At 39.6% G+C, this 17,982-nt stretch overlaps 1 protein-coding gene across 3 annotated transcripts; it reads left to right on the top strand.

The window, feature by feature from the left end:
• The first annotated feature begins 786 nt into the window (after positions 1–786).
• Positions 787–5,143, top strand: PDP2 (pyruvate dehyrogenase phosphatase catalytic subunit 2). Of its 3 annotated transcripts, none has more exons than XM_032195728.1 (2): positions 787–882; positions 3,023–5,143. In XM_032195728.1, the coding sequence occupies exon 2, from the start codon at positions 3,078–3,080 to the stop codon at positions 4,680–4,682; it is 1,605 nt and encodes a 534-aa protein (XP_032051619.1). In that variant the 5' UTR covers positions 787–882; positions 3,023–3,077; the 3' UTR covers positions 4,683–5,143. The 3 variants fall into 3 exon arrangements, with proteins under 3 accessions (XP_032051619.1, XP_032051621.1, XP_032051620.1); XM_032195730.1 differs by lacking the exon at positions 787–882 and adding an exon at positions 1,645–1,670; XM_032195729.1 differs by lacking the exon at positions 787–882 and adding an exon at positions 2,418–2,451.
• The last annotated feature ends 12,839 nt before the right edge of the window (positions 5,144–17,982 follow it).

The raw sequence follows: 17,982 nt of genomic DNA, 5'->3' as shown, positions 1-17,982 counted from the left end.
GCAGAATCACTACTTCAGGTCGAGGCAAGGTCTATCGGTATCCAGTATGTAATAACCAATAACTACTTATTAACCACCATGCACTTTGGGCTCATTCCTTGTCTCATTACTAAATGACTCAACAGAAATTTTAACCATGACAGACACTGAAAACTAGAAAGAAGATGGCAAAAAGGGGGATCCAGGTGTCTGAACCTCTAATAGTTGTTGCTCTTAACTTACAGGGTCTGCCATTTTCAAAGGGGCTTTGTGATTTGGAGCCTTATCAGCTGGCAGCCCCAGCACCAAAAGATGTGTCATTTTACTTTTAAAAAGAACAAAGGAGAGTTCCTGCAAAGAGTAACCTTTGTTGACGTTTATTAATGGATTCTTTATAAATGGATAATGGATTCTTTCTTAATGGAGAATTTAGTTTATTAATCTAAAGCAGGAGGAGGGCGGAGGCTGCAGCCGAGGGCACGGCGCTGCCGAACGTGAGGGCGGCTTAGGGGACGGGAGGTGACAGGAGGTGACGGGACCCGGCACGGCCCCCACGGGTCGGGTCAGGCCGTGCCCGGGGGGTGTTTCTCCTCCCCGCCAGCAGCAGCAGAGCTGGCACCGCTTGGCGGAGGCGGCGCTGAGGGAACATGGCGGCGGGGCGGGAGCCCCACACAGCCCCCACCCGCCCCGCCCCGCCATGTCCTGACAGGAACCCGCAGCCCCGCCCCGCCGCGGCCGTTCCTCGGGGCGGCTCCGGCGGGGGCGGCTCCGGCAGGGGCGGCGCGGGTTGGGCGGCGGGGCCGTCGCTCAGCGCCCGGCACTTGAGCGGCGCCGGAGAGCCCGGAACCTGCGGGGCGCGTGGCGGCGGCTGCGGCCGGGACTGGACAGGAGCGGAGCCCTCCGGTAAGGGACGGGGTCGGAGGCACCGCTTCGGCCGCCTGCGGATAGAGCCGCGGGGGCTCCGGTGGGCCCGGAGGAAGCGCTGCTGCTGGCGCTGCGCCGCTTGAGAAGGGTGGGAGCGGCTCCTGCCTCATGGGCTGTAGCCTGGCGCCTTAATTAGCACCGCCCGGCGCCCTAATTAGCGCCGCCACCGCTTTGTAACGCGGGCGGTGGTTGGGGTGGGCGCTGGGGCTGTGGGTGCAGGTTCAGCAGTGTGCTCAGGACCCCGTCGGTGCTGCCCGGCCCTGGGCAGGGAGGTGTGTGCATGGCGCTGGGGGGATCTGCTGGGGAGGGGAAGGAAAACCCCAGCGAGGTGCAGCCACCGCTGCGAGCAGGGTCAGTCACGTTAACAGGCTGCTCCTGTAAGGGGGTCTGATCAAGAACAGGGGAGTTGTCAGGGTTCGGATCCTGCCTGGCTCGGAAGGGTGGGACGGGAGGGAAGCAGCAGTGGGGAACGGCCTGGGCAAGGCTGACAAATGAGGCTCGTCTGGTGCTGCTGCTGTTCTGGTTCCTCCTGGCTTTCTTCTGGTTGTGTTCTCTGCAGCACAATAGGTGGCGGTGGGAGAGGTCCTTGTCCCAGGAAACCACAGGCAAGCGCTGAGCCATGAACTGGCAGTGGCTTTGCCATCTGCTCTCCCGATGGCAGTGATCAGGCGGTGTCCTTGCCTGTCCTCGCAGTGTCCCCGGTGTCAGAGTGGTGGGATCCTTGGTGGAACAGCCTGTCTGCTCTCTGCTGTTGTGGGGCGCAGGGGGTACGCTTTGCTCTTGTTTCCCACATAGGATTTTAGTCGTGTCCTTGGGTTGGAGCAGTAGACTTTCTGATTACAGTAGCTCACGTTTGTGTTTAGCTTCTGCTGATTTCTTAGAACGTTTTTATTTATGCAACTGGCTGGATGGCCTTAGCACTGCTTCACAGAGTGCACTGCTTAAAACAAACAAACAAAAACCAGAACTGCAGTAGTACATAGATAGCATCGTTGGACTGGGACCTGGAGTACCTTGTGCTGGAGGCAACCTGCAAGTGGTTCAGAGCTCCGAGAAAACTACATTGTTCAAACAGGCTGCCAGTATAATCTTCTGGGAGTAATTGTACTTGTGGTGCTACAATACAGTTAGCTTTTAAGTCCTTGGGGCAAAGCTCTGTTGTGAATTAAGCATCTAGACATGTGTGCCTCTCCCAGCTTGAATAGCTTATTTAAAGGAGGAAGAGAGATGATGCACCTCCCCCATGGCAGCTGAAGAACCTCATCTGTTCAGGTGTGCCCAAGGTTTCAGTGCTGTTGGCAGCAGAGCTCTTCACAGCTGCTTGATTTAATTGCACTCCAAATGAACATGCCTAACTGCAAACCTATAAAAGTCATCAGTGCAGCTGTGGCAGAACTTTCCCTTTGTCCAAGTGCACAGTGCTGTGATAAATACATTAATTGACCAGGAGTCCAGTCTGACTTCAGCTGTGCAGAAATCCTACCAGTGTTAAGACCTGGAAGGTACAAAAAAAGAATCAAGCTTATAAGCTGGAACAGAATTGGAAAGGTAAGCTAGCTTGCTCTAGATGTGAAGCTCGTGGCAATTTATATAAAACGTTAATCTGTCTGCCACATCTTTCAGTTCTGTGGGATTTGAGTACTTACTCTCTTGGCTCTGATGTTTAGAAGAAACATTTTGCGATTTAGAATGAATTTGGAGTAGAGCTGTACTTTAGCAGACGTTTTAAAAGTTGTCCATTAATTGCCGCATAGATCCAACACATTTGAGATATTTGTCTTCTTTGTCCTGTTAGACAAAGCTTTTCACTGAACAGTGTATGTTTCTTGTAATGTTGGAATTATGTCCTAATCATGCCATAATAAGAAAAAGCATGCTTGTAAATAAAAATAAGCTTTCCTGATGGGTTAGTTGGTAGGAGGAGTCATATCCTAAGTTAAATTCACCAAGGTTGTCATTAAGTAATGGAAATTGTATCACTTCTAAGATACCTCTATCCATAAGTCTTTTCTGCAAAAAAGTTCTGAATGTTTCTGTGAGCTCTAGACTTTCTTTGTATTGCTGTATGGAAAGGTTCTTGTGAAATTTACCTTACACCTTTCCAATTCTTATATTCCAGACTACAAGGACGTTCTGCTTGACTGAAGGAAGTTGTTCAATTTGTGGAGTGACCTATGATGTCAAGAACTGTATCATCCTGGATCTTAAGCTCAGCAAGAAACAGCATTGTTTTACAACGAAAAGGACGTTTGTACTCCATATGCATCCCAAATAGACAGAAAATAAAATGGAAGCTTGTCTTCTCCAAAAGACTTCTATACCCTGCTGCAAGCTGCAGCTTAGACAATGTCTTCTCCTTAAAAAAAGCGTTCAGACACACCTCCACTGAAGAAGAACAATTCTCTTTCCAGTTGTCTCCATCACAAATCAATGATATTCTCAGAGCAGGTGAATTATCCCATAAAATACTGGATTTGAATTCTAAAAATACAAATTCTGTGTTGAGATTTGAAAGTAACCAGCTGGCATCCAACACCCCTATTGAAGACCGCAGAAGTGCAGCCACTTGCTTGCAGACCAGAGGCATGATGTTCGGTGTCTTTGATGGTCATGCAGGTTCTGCGTGTGCTCAGGCAGTAAGTGAGAGACTCCTTCATTACATAGCGGTTTCTCTCATGTCTCGGCAAGCACTGGAGGAGATTGAGCTTGCTGTGGAGTGCATGAAACCAGTTATGCCTATTCTGCAGTTGCACAAGCATCCAAATGATGTGGAGTACCGAGAGATAACTTCGCAGTACTTTGAGAATCTCCGGGTTTACTGGCAACACTTACTGGACCTGGACATTGAGCCAGGATTTAGTTTAGAAGAAGCCATGGTAAGTGCATTCAAAAGGTTAGACTCGGACATATCATTGGAAGTTCAGGCTCCCCAGGAAAATGAGCTGATGAGAAATCTTGCCCTTCAAGTAGCTTTTTCTGGTGCAACAGCATGTGTAGCTCATGTTGATGGTGTTCACTTACATGTTGCAAATGCTGGTGATTGCAGAGCAATTCTAGGGGTTCGGGAAGAAGATGGAACATGGTCTACTCTTCCTCTAACGCGAGACCACAATGCCTTCGATGAGTTTGAAATTAGAAGATTAAAGAGAGAACATCCTAGATCTGAGGAGAAAACTCTGTTTGTGAATGACAGGCTACTGGGGATTCTCATGCCCTCCAGAGCTTTTGGAGATGTGCAATTAAAATGGAGTAAAGAACTGCAACACAGTGTTCTTGAGAACAGCTGTGATGCTGAGGCTTTAAATATTTATCAGTATGTTCCTCCAAACTACCATACACCCCCTTACCTAACTGCGGAGCCTGAAGTCACATACCACAAATTAAGAGGCAAGGATAAGTTTCTCATTATTGCTTCAGATGGACTATGGGAGATGCTCAGTAATGAACAAGTTGTAAAACTAGTTGCTGGACACCTTACAGAGCTTAATGAGCAGAAACCACAACTGGCTTTTGAGAAACCAGTTAATTTGGGTTATATGCACAACTTGTTACTTCAGAGGAAAAACGGAGGCATTGCCTCACTTGACCAGAACATAGCTACTCATTTAATAAGGCATGCAATTGGAGATAATGAATACGGCGAGGTGGACCAGGAGAAACTTGCTGCAATGTTGACACTGCCTGAAGACCTTGCAAGAATGTACAGAGATGATATCACAGTTACTGTGGTGTATTTTAATTCAGAAACAATTGAAAACTATTACAGAAACAATGAATAGATACTTGCACTGCTGCTCTTCTATACTGCTAGTTGATTTTGATACTGAGACCATCACTGTCTTTCTTTGATAGCCAAGCTGTTATCAGTGTTATGGTCTGGAAGTTCCTAAACCTTCTTTGTTACTGACTAGTCTTGAAAATAACGTCTCTAGAAGTAAATTTGGTGAAAGTTCCCTGGCTTTCCCAGTGTGTACACATTGAAGAAAAATGTTTTGATGGAAGTTCACTGCAATGCAACTGAACTAAAGATTGCTGACCAAGTTCTGATTCCATGGGAACCACTGGTAAAAATTTCCAAACGAACAAATGAGACAGATTTCAATGAGACTGGTAAAATTTCATAGGGAGATGGATAATACCTGTAGCTGCATGGAGTATAGGAAAGCTCTGCTGTTGTGGAAAACAAGTAGCATCCTATTGAAGCACTGTAATTGAATTAAATAAACACACCTTTATTTGATGTAGCAGTGTCAGATATTTGCCTTGTGTACGTGAAGCTTAATTTTAAAGACAGCACTAAAGAAAATGGTTCAGACAGCCCTGGAACTATTGGACATTGTTTTCCATACAGATTAAGATAAGAAACAAAGCCATATTTTCTTTGGCAATTATTTAAGTGTGAATGCATATCCTCTTAATTGTGTGTGGATTTGTATGACAACTTCAAACTCAAAAGCACATCAGGGACTTCATGGTCCCCTGCCTGGGAATTAACAGTACTAGACTTGAGCATTTATGCACCTACTTGCTTAAAGAATAAATCATTTTCTTAAGTATTGATGTATGAGGTGTTGCATATCAAATCCACCAACTGTAATTTAAATGAAGTTTGACACATCCAGAAGTTCAGAAGTACATCTAAAGGTAAATACAGCAAAACACACAGCACCCTTCTCTTCAGATTTGACTTAAAAATAAAAGTACTGGTGTTTCACTAAAATACGTTGAATCTTCTTGTCTTTGGACAGGAGCTTGTTGTTACAGCTGCAGTTATTTTCTCTAATGAATGTATGTTCTAAGCTCTGAATGTATTCTTTTGTGTATTTTATAACAATTTTCTTTTATACTGTTTTCAAGGGTGATTATCTAAAGCTTGCAAATTAGCTGTATTTTCTTAAATTCCACATATGGTGTTCTCTGGTGGCTCTTTCCCGTAATTGTTGCCAGTAAAAATGCGCTCTGGGAATAGAGGACTGTTTACTGCTGTAGCTACCAAGAAAGAACCTGTGTGGGTGTGTCACAGCAGATAAAAATAAAATCATTTTTTTCCTCTGTTTCACTTAAAATAAAAGCATTATCCTTCTGCGCTTCAGCAGATGAAAAAGGGCTTCAATTTTCATCCTAAACTTTTAAGCAAATGAGATCTTGGTGATAAACTAGTAGCAGTTGTGGATTTGGGCCTTTTTATGTACTTTTCCTCCACATAAGACTTCTCAATGCTTTTCCAGGCATCTAATTAATCTGTTTTAAGACTCTTTAAACAGTTTTTTCTTTTCAATTAAATATTTGTGCTTTTGACTACACAGGATTTACCTGTAATTCAGTATTACAACTGCAATCACTAAATGCATTCTTATATTAAACCTTTGTTCCAGAAAAACAACTTACTATTTTTTTTCTTTGAGTACATATATTGGAATATATGCACCAATTCAACTTGAAGGCAGGTAGTTCTATTTTTTGGATGAAATGAGTAGAGTTCAAAATCAGCAAACCAGGGTTGGCTTGAGAAACCTAAGACTTAGACCTCAGAAAGGTTTAGGTATGTGCAAGGTGTTAAAGAGGATGCTGAAATTCTTGTTACTTGGTCCAGTAATTTAAAGTATACCCACCTTCCTGAGGCAGGTACTGTGGAGCAAAATTTCATGTGCTAGAAAAAGGCAACCAATTAAGGCAACTGGTTGAGGAGAAAAGTGCCCTTATGCAGCATTCCTGAACCCCTTTGTATTTATGTGGGCAATTTCCATTTGCTCTTACAGTACCTTACATGCTTCACTGCTTTAATTTTAGACATAAAGCAGTAAAAGAATGCATCCCTCAACTACTTCTTAATAAAAAGTTACTTCACAGTGTGCCTAGAGGAACAAGGGGCTAGACCACGCTAGAGCTGATACTAAATAATGCAATTTTAATGAAGATGATTTAGAAAACTTGTGCTATAGAGCAAACCTATAAATTCAGAAATACAGCAAACCATCTAGTATATAGTCAGTAAAAAATAGTTTTCTAATTCAAGTAGAACCCAGTGGTAAAATCTTTGTTGTCTTTGAAAAGAATCATTATACCACTGTTATTCCTAGATACCAGTGTTACTCCTAGATACGTGCTTACACGTAGGTTGTTGTAATTGCAACTGCAAATTGGTAATGATTGTTTTAGGGAATCCATTTGACAGTAAGAAGGGTACTACTTCTAATTTCATGCTAGTTTTGCTCAGTTTAACACGCAACACTATAATTATCCTACAGTGGAAAAGGATTACATTAAACTAGTTAGTTTTAAATGGTCCCTGGAATTTATTGCAGGCCAAAGACAAAAACCTGTCATCACTTATGGTAAAGAAAATAATGATTCTATCAGTTTGAATTAGATCAGACACCTAACTACGAACTTAGCTTCTTAGGCATTAATAAACATTGTATTTTGTGACTTGGAGAATCAACAGCATTTAAATGAGTGAACTTAATGTGTTAAGCTGCTTATGCAAGCCCGCTGATGTGAAGGCTTAATAGCCACATCTAGATGCAAGTCCTGCAATACCAAAATGTATGTTCTGACAAACATCTTTGTAGGCAGTCTATTTGCTTTAGGTTGTATCAGTTCTGTTTGGAGTTTTTTTTCTCTCTAACAGTCTAAAGAAGCGATAGTCAGAAACACGCTCACCCAAATCACTGTTTTCTTTTTTAAATAAAAATATTTAAATCATTTTTCAAGTTTAGAAAGTGATTTTTATTAAAGGGATGGGAGACAATGTTTCAGTTACTTTATCAGAATCTAGCATAACAGAAAATATGCTAGATTCCAGTTCAGATAGGGTAAATATTCAAGCTCAGATAAAAATAAATAGTTTGAGTAGGCTTTGCTAGTTTGCTTTGAAACTTGTATCTCAGCAGTTTTCCCCCAATGGAGATAATTATTAATACATAAAAGTTAAGGATACCTTGATACTACTGAGGTGCACTAAATTGCAGTCAGCAGAGGGAGCAGGTGTTCACTGGCCAACATATCCAATCTGTGCTTTAGTAAAATTGGAAATACACATAAAAATGTTCAATTTGGCAAGCTCACTTGCATAGTATTTGCCTGCAGTTTAAAAATCATTTGAACATTTGCCTGAAGTATATGATGTAAATTGTCTTAAACAGATGCAAAAAGGACTGCAAGCACTAATAAAATCATTGAATTAGAACGGACCAGTAGCACAGCAAGTGTTCAAGTACTCAGTCTGAGGTTCAGCTTTGTTTCCATTAATTCCATTGGTTTGCCTTTCTTGAGGGTGAAGAGAAATTAAGGGACAATTTTTTCCTCCCTCTCCTTTCTGTCCCCTCCCCACCTCCAAAAAAAAAGAGGTGTAAACTTTGCAGAAGATTTTTTGGGTGTTTTAGTCAGAGTCTCTGTTTAGAGCTTTAATTGTACTGAGAAGAACTGAAAGTAGAACTGTGCATATCTTGTGGTTTTCTCAGCTATCAGTTGGTCACACTACTGTCATAAACCATTTTCTATGTTCCCTTCATTGCTGTGCTGTAATGCTGCGGCAGAGAAAGCGGAAAAGTGAGACTCCAAGGCATGTGTTTCTCTAAAGGCTACGAACTATGGTTTGACATGAATAGGAAATACGTTTTTCCTCTATCTGCTGCTGAGCAGTCGACCTCCAAAAAGGTATAATTATCACATAAAACACTTGAAATTTTACTAAATCGTTGTCCCTATCCTGGAGAACCAATTCAAACTGCTACCATCAGATCTCTCTAGGTATGTCAGGTGAGAGAGTCTTATTTCTTACTGCATTAGTTAATTGCTGTTCGGCCATGTTATGGGCTCGTTGGCCCATGCTACAGTTTCATACTAACAAGTGTCTGGGCATCTGCTCAAGTCTGTCGATGGTGCCGACTCAGAATGCTTTGACTGAGGCTCTTCAATGACTTGAAGGCAAAAGATGTATGGGACCAAAGCAATTGTAGAAAGGATGCAGAATTATGCCTTCCATTCAGATTAAAAAAACAAACTTCTTAACTGGGCACTTCTAATTTCTTAAGAGTAGAAAAATAAATAAAAAATTGCTTTCTGATGAGCTTTACTTAATTAGAAACAATACAGGGGGAGAAATGTAAAGGAGCGATGCTTAAAAAGGTACTGGAACCACAGGCAGCAGGTAAGTGGGTCATAAAACACGCTCTGATAATCCCATTTATGTTTATGTAGCTTCGGTGTGAGACTTTTACAACTTGCCTAGGTTAATTCAGTGGTTCTGAAAAAGATTACACAGTCTTGGAGTTTGAAGTCTCTATGTGACAAGATGAACAGTGATCAGGCAGGATTTCCCATGCTCCCCCTGCTGAAAGTGGAGCCAATTGCATAGGGGCTTGCTCTAGAGCGAGTTGTTTAGTTCAGACTCTGACTTCATACTTCTCCCACACCAGCCAAAAGATGCAAGCTGTTGAAATAGTTCTTCCTGCTTGGAGGCTACTGAATGCATGTTAAGAACCAGTGGCTTACTGTCAGCTGAGGAGGAGGTGTAAGCTCCAGCAGTGGAGCCTTTCATATGAGTTTTTTTTTTTTTTTTCAGTGTGCTTTCCTTTATCCTCTCTGAAATGGCCTTTATTGCTGTGGGGTGGTTCTCACATCAAGACTTCATACTCCACAGTTCTCAGGTGTTTTTTCTTCACTAAAAGGATTTCAAATTCAGTTCTGTATTGAATAAATCTTCAGTTCCATACCTGTAGAACCAAGGTTGGCCAGAAGATGTCAGCTGAGTTTTGTAGAAGGAAAGCTGTGTTGTTATAACCACTTTAATCTCTGTTCAATATTAGATATGTGTTTCTAACGCATGAATTTCAGGTGCTGTTCAATAACAAACAAGCAAAAAACACACCCCCAAAACTGGATAATCTAAGCAAGAGTTTGATTAACTTCAGTTCTTTGCCAAAACTACGTTTTAATGTCCTACCTAACCTAGGTGATTAAGCTTGGTAGAAGACAATTTCCCTGTCCTGGCATTGGTAGATAGAAGAACATGAAAGCCAAGTCTCTTTCCTGAAGTCTCCAGTTGCACAAGAAAGAAAATATGCTTCCTAAGCTGAGGAAATCTTTGCTCAACCATTATCCGTCTGTCTGGCTCCCACTGTCACGCAACTCAGAAGCTGCAGATGGCCAAAGCTGCCCCATGGCTACACTGTGCTTTATGTGAAGTTGTTAGGTTTCAGACAGACGTCTAGCCTGGAAATTACAGTGAAATGAGGAACTTGCTGCTGTGACGAGATCTACGGCTCACTCTTGGTGTTCACAGAGATGTTTTGAGCTCTTGGTTCAAACTCAGTGTCAGCTGGTATTCTGGAATAAAATGAGGGCTTAAGAAATAAATCAGCGTTTTGTTTAGTATTATCTGCAAGTCTTTCCTCTGGAAAGAATTCTTTCTGTGCTGGATGCTGCTGTAACTATCAAAGCCTGCATCTCTTTGTGTATTCTTGCTGTTGCTTTTTCCACTCCCCAACCCTTGCTTTCTTCTCTTCCTACTACTCCATGGTGGCTTGTTTTCTGTTTCTTGTTCTGGGCAGCAAATACTTCAAGAAAAAAGGGGCTACACCACTGTGTCTTAGACCAACATAATACGGGTGAAGTGGCTTTGTTCAACAGATAGCCGGTGAGGGAATTCTAAGACATGCTTTCAGCCTGGTGCATGCTGAAATGATTCCGCAAGCAGTTACAAAAAATGGCTTTTGGCTGCTGTTACAGCAACACAGAATAGTACAGCAAATATCAAAGATCTGAAACGCTAGGTGATACGGATAATTGCTTTGTCCTCTGTGTCATCAAAGATGAAAGGAGGTACTGTCCCTGTAGGCCAGCTTTGCCTTCTGTTTAATCCCAAAGTTCATCCTGAGATACATTTGAGCCTCTAACTGCTTACCATGGAAGCAGAGTAATTCAGACAATACTGACAACTCAACTGGAAGATTAAACTGATGGGCGGAATTGGGGCAGAATAAGGCTGTTATGTTTGGGTTAGAGTTGATACTCCATGGAGTGGCTCTACACCTGGACTTGGGTCAGGTTCTGATCTCTAAGCCATTTGATATATTTGCTAATCAGACCTTTGATATGCCCTATTAAGAGTGAAATCCAGTCATTTGACTAGATATCCAGAGAAACTAGGTCATGATTAAAACCTGCCACGGTTGGGGCTCATGTTGCACCTTCTTAATTTAAACAAAATAAAATGGAGTTAACTCTGCTGTTTGGCAAGCATGTGTTAAGCTCATAAAAGCTATGCATCCATCCCTAATTCTGACGTTGCCATGCATTAAGGAAACATGCTGTTCAACAGTGGTTTTTTTTTGGTGTTATATCACATGTGAGTTCCTAAGGCACGTACATACGACCTTTCATTTGCAGAGTTGTTTTAATGAGTAAGAGATAATTGCTATTTTTGTATAACTATGATAATAGTAGAGAGTAAATTCCCTAAAGACCCTGATCCGTTTAAAAAAAAAACTGCTGAAAAAGTTATTTATTTTTATTGTGACTGTTTAAAGTAAGCCCTGTGTCTTTGTAATCTTTGGCTACAGTAGAATAGATTGTACTAATCAACTCTGGAAGTTTCTGTGGTGACATTACATTGAAGAGACAGAAGACAGTCTGTAAGAACCGCACAAACAATGCCACATCACTGTCCTTTTCCAACTGTGATACAAAAAGAAAAAGGGGGTTCGATTACATTTTGACTTCAACTCCTGTGTACTTTTTCCAATCACCTGACACAAAAGTAGGTGTCTTCAATTAGCTGCATTTCCTTTACTGGAGTGCTAGAGTGCTAGTTAATTTTTTAAATGGTGGTGGTTGCATTTTTTTTTTTTTCATTCAGGCCTTTAGAGGCATTCTAGCATTGTTTTCAGTGAATGCTAGTAATAAATATTTCTACATTATTCACCTGCCAACTCATCTTTTATTCATCCTTCTGATGAAAACAATCCTGTGAAACTTCTGTTGCTGAAGAGTTCCAAAACTTCCACATTACAGATGTTATAGATCCTTTTCAGCTTAGTGGAATAATTTTCTATTATTTTGTTACATATTTTTAAAGAAGTTAAGAACTGTCAAGTTCTGATTTTTAAGTAAAGCAACAGAAAGCAACCCCATACATGGAGCAGCAAGTGAACTGCTCTTTATTTGCTTTATTTAAAGATGCCAAATGTTGTACTGAAAGTCACATGGCTGCCCTTGTATTTTGTTAAAACTTCAGCAGTGTGGACTGACACCGCTGCACCTGAAGTCCTTAGTCCTCAAATACTGGTACACTTACAATCTGGCAGTGGTACCACACACCTGGGAGAATGGTTGCTTGTACGGCTTTGTGATTTGGGACCTTGAAAACTGAGAACTGAAAATAAACTAATTGGCAATGTGTGTTGATGGGGACAAAGGAAACATCCACAATACTAACTCTGTGCTTTCCATGTGGGGTAAGAGTGTGCTTATGTATGAACTGGGAGAGATATCATTGAATGACATCCAGCTAAATGATACTTCTTTTTTCCTACTTGAGTGGAAATCACTATTTTATGCAAACTATTGATAGCTTGATCTCAGCTTAATTGCTGCTACCTCTTCATTAAAAGCTAGCAAATGACTTAGCTATAACTAAACACCTTCCTGAAGTTGTATGTTGTAACTAAGTCTAGGAAAAACTGTAAACTGTTGCAGGAATTTACCTATCTACATACAAATGTAACAGAGTGACTAAATACACTAGAAAGAGGTTGTATTATTTGCTAGACCAACTGATTTATGGAGTTTCATTTATTATTTATGTGGACCACCATTTGGTCTACATATGAGAAGCAAGAACTGCCTGTGACCCCGTATCATAGACAATCATGAGTATAAGGATCTTGCTTCTTTAAATATATTTTTGTGATATGAAAATGTGATTTTTATATTCCATGAAGAGAAAGAAGTAAGGCATGAATGTATGTTAGTTTAAACTCCTATGTTTATCCTAAGAGGTTTTCTCTGCTTCTTGACTACATAAAATCTTAGCTCTTTCAAGAGCTTTCCCATGAACTTAGAGGCATCACTGCCTTTTTTTTTAACACATTTTTCTTATACACATGTCAAAGTCTGATTCTGATTTTGAAGATGGTGTTAAATTAAAACATGGCAGTGGTGTAGGAATTGCCTCTGATGTTGGGTGTCTTGAGGCACTCATCAATAGGATCTATATCCTCTAACCTGTGCCAGTGGATTAAACTGGTAGAGTAGAAAATGAGCTAATGGCCACCTCTTAAATATATATATATATTATATTATTTTATTTTGATTCCCTAGTGTGGAGTAAAAAATGTAATATTGTGCTCTTCCTTGATCACATGGAAATTCACTACCATAACATTTTGGGATATAGCCCAGAGCCAATTGACCTCTTCTTGAAAACCTTGGAAGGGGCAAGAATGTGAACTCCTGGATGCGTACATCCTATTTGCAAAGGAGATGCAGTTTTAGATGGGCAATACCCATGACTCTGGGGATTATAGATTTATATTCTTATGACCACGTAGGAGTATTTTAGCTATTAGCTGATAGGGTATATTTTTGTTTATCACTAGGCAGTTTTTGAACTTTTTTTAGCAGTAATGGTTTAGATCAATAATCTATTAATAGACTATTCAAGCCGAAAGTTTCTATTCATCCTCACTCTCCAAACAAGCTATTTCTATTGTTCATTATTATGCACCACTTCCATTTCAACTCTGAACTCATAAATCATAAATGAACTTGAAGTATTCATTTCCCTCTTTCAGCACCACCTTTATCTAATATTTGCTGACATGGTTCATTTATAACTTATTTTTGAGCACAGTCAGACTTTGTTTTCTGAACAGATGAATTCATTATTGGAAAGGATTCTATAAATAGAATTTAGGGGCCACCAAAATGAGAAATTCTAGCTCATTTGTATCTCAGCTGGAACAATCTCATCTGATGCACAGAAGTTTCGAGCTGATGAAATGAAAGCAAATGACAAAATTGGTTCTAAACTGTTATATTATGAATGCACTATTTTTATATTATTGTTAAAGATAATAGAAACTATCTGGCAAAAAGGCAGCATATATTAGAAGAGAAAGGAGGAAAAACCAGGTTAACATTATAGAAAAATATGTATATTGTGGGATAAACTAATTATTTCTGGTACCTTCTGGTATTCTGAGCTATCTTCTTCAGGTGAGGCTTGCATAGCATCAAAATCCTGTTACAAAATAGGTCTGCCCTATCTTCCTAATATATTAGAGGCAGAGATGTCTCCTCTATAAACACTTGGTGCTGAAATAGTGAAGCAAATTCATGAAGATGTGATTCTATTTCAGTATCTCAAGTACAATCACTAATGGAAAACACATGAATCCTCTAAACTATCTAGTCTCATGGAAGTCTAAAGGCTTACTGCATCAGACCAGAAATATTTCTTCTGGGAACAATGTGGAAAACTATGTTAAAAACTATGCACAAGTTCTGGTTTGAATATGTCTGGCACACAATGCCTTCCAGAAGTTGAAACTCTGCTGCTGGGGCATGCATGAAGACTTTGCCCTAACTCTTCCCAGTAATGGATGGCTTCAAACATGGCTGGATACCAAACTAAGTCAGTTAGGATATTATTTCATGATAATAAAACTAACTGATGTCTTTACTTCCTCCTTCCTTACTGATGAACAAAGTATATTGTTCAGGGGGAAGACTCTATGATCTTGAGACACTGTAAGTAACTGAGGAGGAACTTCTGACTATTTTTCTAGAATATGTATATTTGCTATTTGACTTTATCTCAGTGACATTATCTGACTGTTTTCTACTGTTCACTTAGGACATATTCACTTCACTTGTTTTACTGCATACTGAAACCAGAAGAGTCCATCCATTGACTCTAGAATTAAGAATTTACAAGTGAAACTCATTTCATTATTTTCTTTACAACATACATTTTAAATGATTGTGATTAAGTAAGGGGCCTGTGAATATGAAAGAAGTAAGACATGCAGGTATGGGATGGGGGCTTCAAGTGGCAGTGGAACTCTGGTATAACTTTGGTAAATAAAGTCAGAGAAAACCAGCTAGTAGGAACCATTTGTGTCTGTCACAGAAGTGTGCAGCTTGGAGTCCCTTGTCATGGCTGTTCTCCTGTGCACTACACACAATGCAGAAAAAAGGTATATATACTGTCAATACCTAAAAAGGAATAAAGGGCAGAAAGGGAAACTGGTGAGGAAGTGAGAAAATTTGCTGAGATCAGGTAATCTTCAGAGCAGATAAAACCTAGGAATCCTGATAGTGTGCAAACCACTGGGTTACATGTGCCATCAACTGCTGCTAGTTCACAGCTATTAACTTAAACTCTGTTGCATGGAACAGACAGGCCTTGTTAAAGTCCTCTTTCCTCTGAGTGTGGAATAATTGCCTTTGATATAAGTTATTTTCTTGTTCATATCCAGAACTGCAAAATTAATCCAGTTATTCCAAGAATGTGATCTTCTGAGAAGATCATTTAAAGAGATATTTTTAACTCAGAAAAGTTCTATTGACTACAAATCTACTCTTGAAATAAAGCAACATCTAACATTTGTCTTTGAAAGGTTAATGAGACTTTGCTATGTTTATAGTACTGCATTTAAAAAAGAAGCAATGATAATGGCAAGACAGATGGTAAATTTTCACAAGAGGTTTTTTGTGTCTTTCAGGTGACCAAGGTGATCACTGGACTTACAGAAAGAACTGTAAATGTTTTTGTGGACTCATTTGGAGAAATATAAGGAGAAGGACATAAGTATCCAAAATTACAGTTAGCTTTTGTGTTTGTGACTTGACAAACTGCCTTTTCTTATGCAGTGCAAAGAGAATTGCACTGTATTTTTAGAGAATTGTGCAGTATTGTCAGTCTTGATACTCACAGCCTGCATGTCTGATAGGATTTAATGGGATATGGGGCCCTCTCTCATCAGCAAATTAAATACATGACCAATCTCAGCTTAGAGCATGCAGTACAACGTAGAGATACCTGAGCTAAGTCCAGAGCTAGACAGTAATAAGTCAGCACTTTGCAGTACTAATTAGCGCTACTAAGAGAGGAACACCTGCTTGGCTAGTCAACTCCAGCTGGACCATGTCTAGAATTCATAAGTAAGTACATCCCATTCTCTGCCAGGCTGTAGATATGCGTTATTTCTCCGGAGCAACTACCTATAGGCTAGTATTGCTGTCATGGACTATAACATGAAGAAGTGGTCTGGATGGAAGCCAGTTCTTAGAGACAAAGGCAAGGCTAACACTTAACTCATGGTGTTTAAAGTCTCTTAGCTTTATTTTTCAGTATGCAAGAACAGGTAATATAAAGAAAAAAAAACACCTGGGAAGTCATGTTCTTATTCTGTTTAACTTAATTCAAATGAAAAAAATGACTGCATTAATCCTGTCTTTTTTTCTTGTGTTTGTCATTTCAACTTCTATGTAATGTCCGTCTTTTCTCTGGATTTTTTGACATTGACATTTTAACAATCATTCATGCAAGCATTTTTTAAATTTTTTATGAAGCTCAGAGGACTCAGATTGTTGCAAAAACCTGTGTGCACTGTTCAAAACTATCATGCTTACAATCAGCTTATTTGTTGTCTATCCAGTATTCAAACTGAAAGCACAAACTGAATTTTCAAAATCCATTTCAATTTTAGATTAAATTATTGATCTTAACTACACTAGGGGTAGTGTAAGCCAGGACTGACTAAGGAAAAGAAAGCAACAGAAAATCATGTGCTGACCTGAAAAATAAATTTGCCATACTGTTTCAAAAATTACTGAAGTATTTCTTGCATGCTAGTCTTTTTCCTTTGGTCTCTGCTGATTTGTAAACCTCATGTTCCTTCTTGCAAAGGATGAGGTAATTTACATCTTATGTTTATGAAAGCATGTTAAGTTAAAAATAATGTATTACATACATTTTTTTAGGCATACACACCAAATACTCATTTTGCTGAGATTCCTCTGTATGTGAGGGAAGAATGTATTTGATACAGTAGGAACAAAGCAATCAAAACCTACAAAATATTAGCAAGCAGTACTAAATCAGGCTTATTCAATAGAAAAGCTCTAATAGTATATATTGGCTTCTTTGGTTACCAGACTAAATATAATAACACATATCCTTAAAACACATATACTGTGCTCACGGTCACCATCTCTAATTGAAGTTGCCAATCACTGTATCATCATTGAATAGTTCTATGTATAGATGGTGACCTGCCGTATTAGTCAGCAGCAGCCAATATTACAATCTGACTCATACCACGTTTAATTGGATACTGATGGATGAGTGAATTGTTTCGGATAAAATAAGAAACCGCTTACAAATGTCATTGTGTTAAATAGGCTCCTTTGCTTTGTGAAAATATCTTCTTAAAATGTATGACTTTGTATCTTTGAAGTCAGAGCACAGTACTTTGCCAATGTACCATAAAAAGGACTGTGTCCTTAGGAGTTAGCTGATACTGTGCTGTCCTGGATTTCAAATCCATACCAAAACAGTTTTGGTGCACAACATACCCAAGCTAAGTCAGTGAATCCAAACTCCACTTATTTATTAACCATCTCTGGTCATGACATTGTTAACATATACAAGCTAGGGAGTGGATTTTAAGAAGCTGTGGCATTTCATAGTCTTAAATCTTTTAAAGATGATGATTCACAACCTTTATTCATTAATGGGCATCTGATTCATTGCAGGTTATAGAGGAAATAGATTTTTATATTGCAGTATAATTGTTCATACTGCTTTATAAAGACTGGGTAATTATTTCTATTATTGATGCCTATTTGGAGGATTTATAGCTTGTCTTTAAAACCTATAACCTGCCAAGCTACAGCATAGAACAATCTCTATCTGAAAGTAATTTAAAGTGATCATTTTTAATTTATGAAAAGGTAGTTATTTAAAAAAAAAAAAAGTTTCAAAGCATTTACAACCTTTTCAGTAGAGTATAAAACTCTAATTTTCATAAAAATGAAAAATGAAAGAATTTTATGTTGGTTTGGCTA

This window comes from Aythya fuligula, chromosome 12 (genome assembly GCF_009819795.1).
Source record: "Aythya fuligula isolate bAytFul2 chromosome 12, bAytFul2.pri, whole genome shotgun sequence".
Classification (NCBI taxonomy): Eukaryota; Metazoa; Chordata; class Aves; order Anseriformes; family Anatidae; genus Aythya; species Aythya fuligula.
Note: the sequence above shows the minus strand (reverse complement) of the source record. Positions and strands in the feature narration are given on the sequence as shown.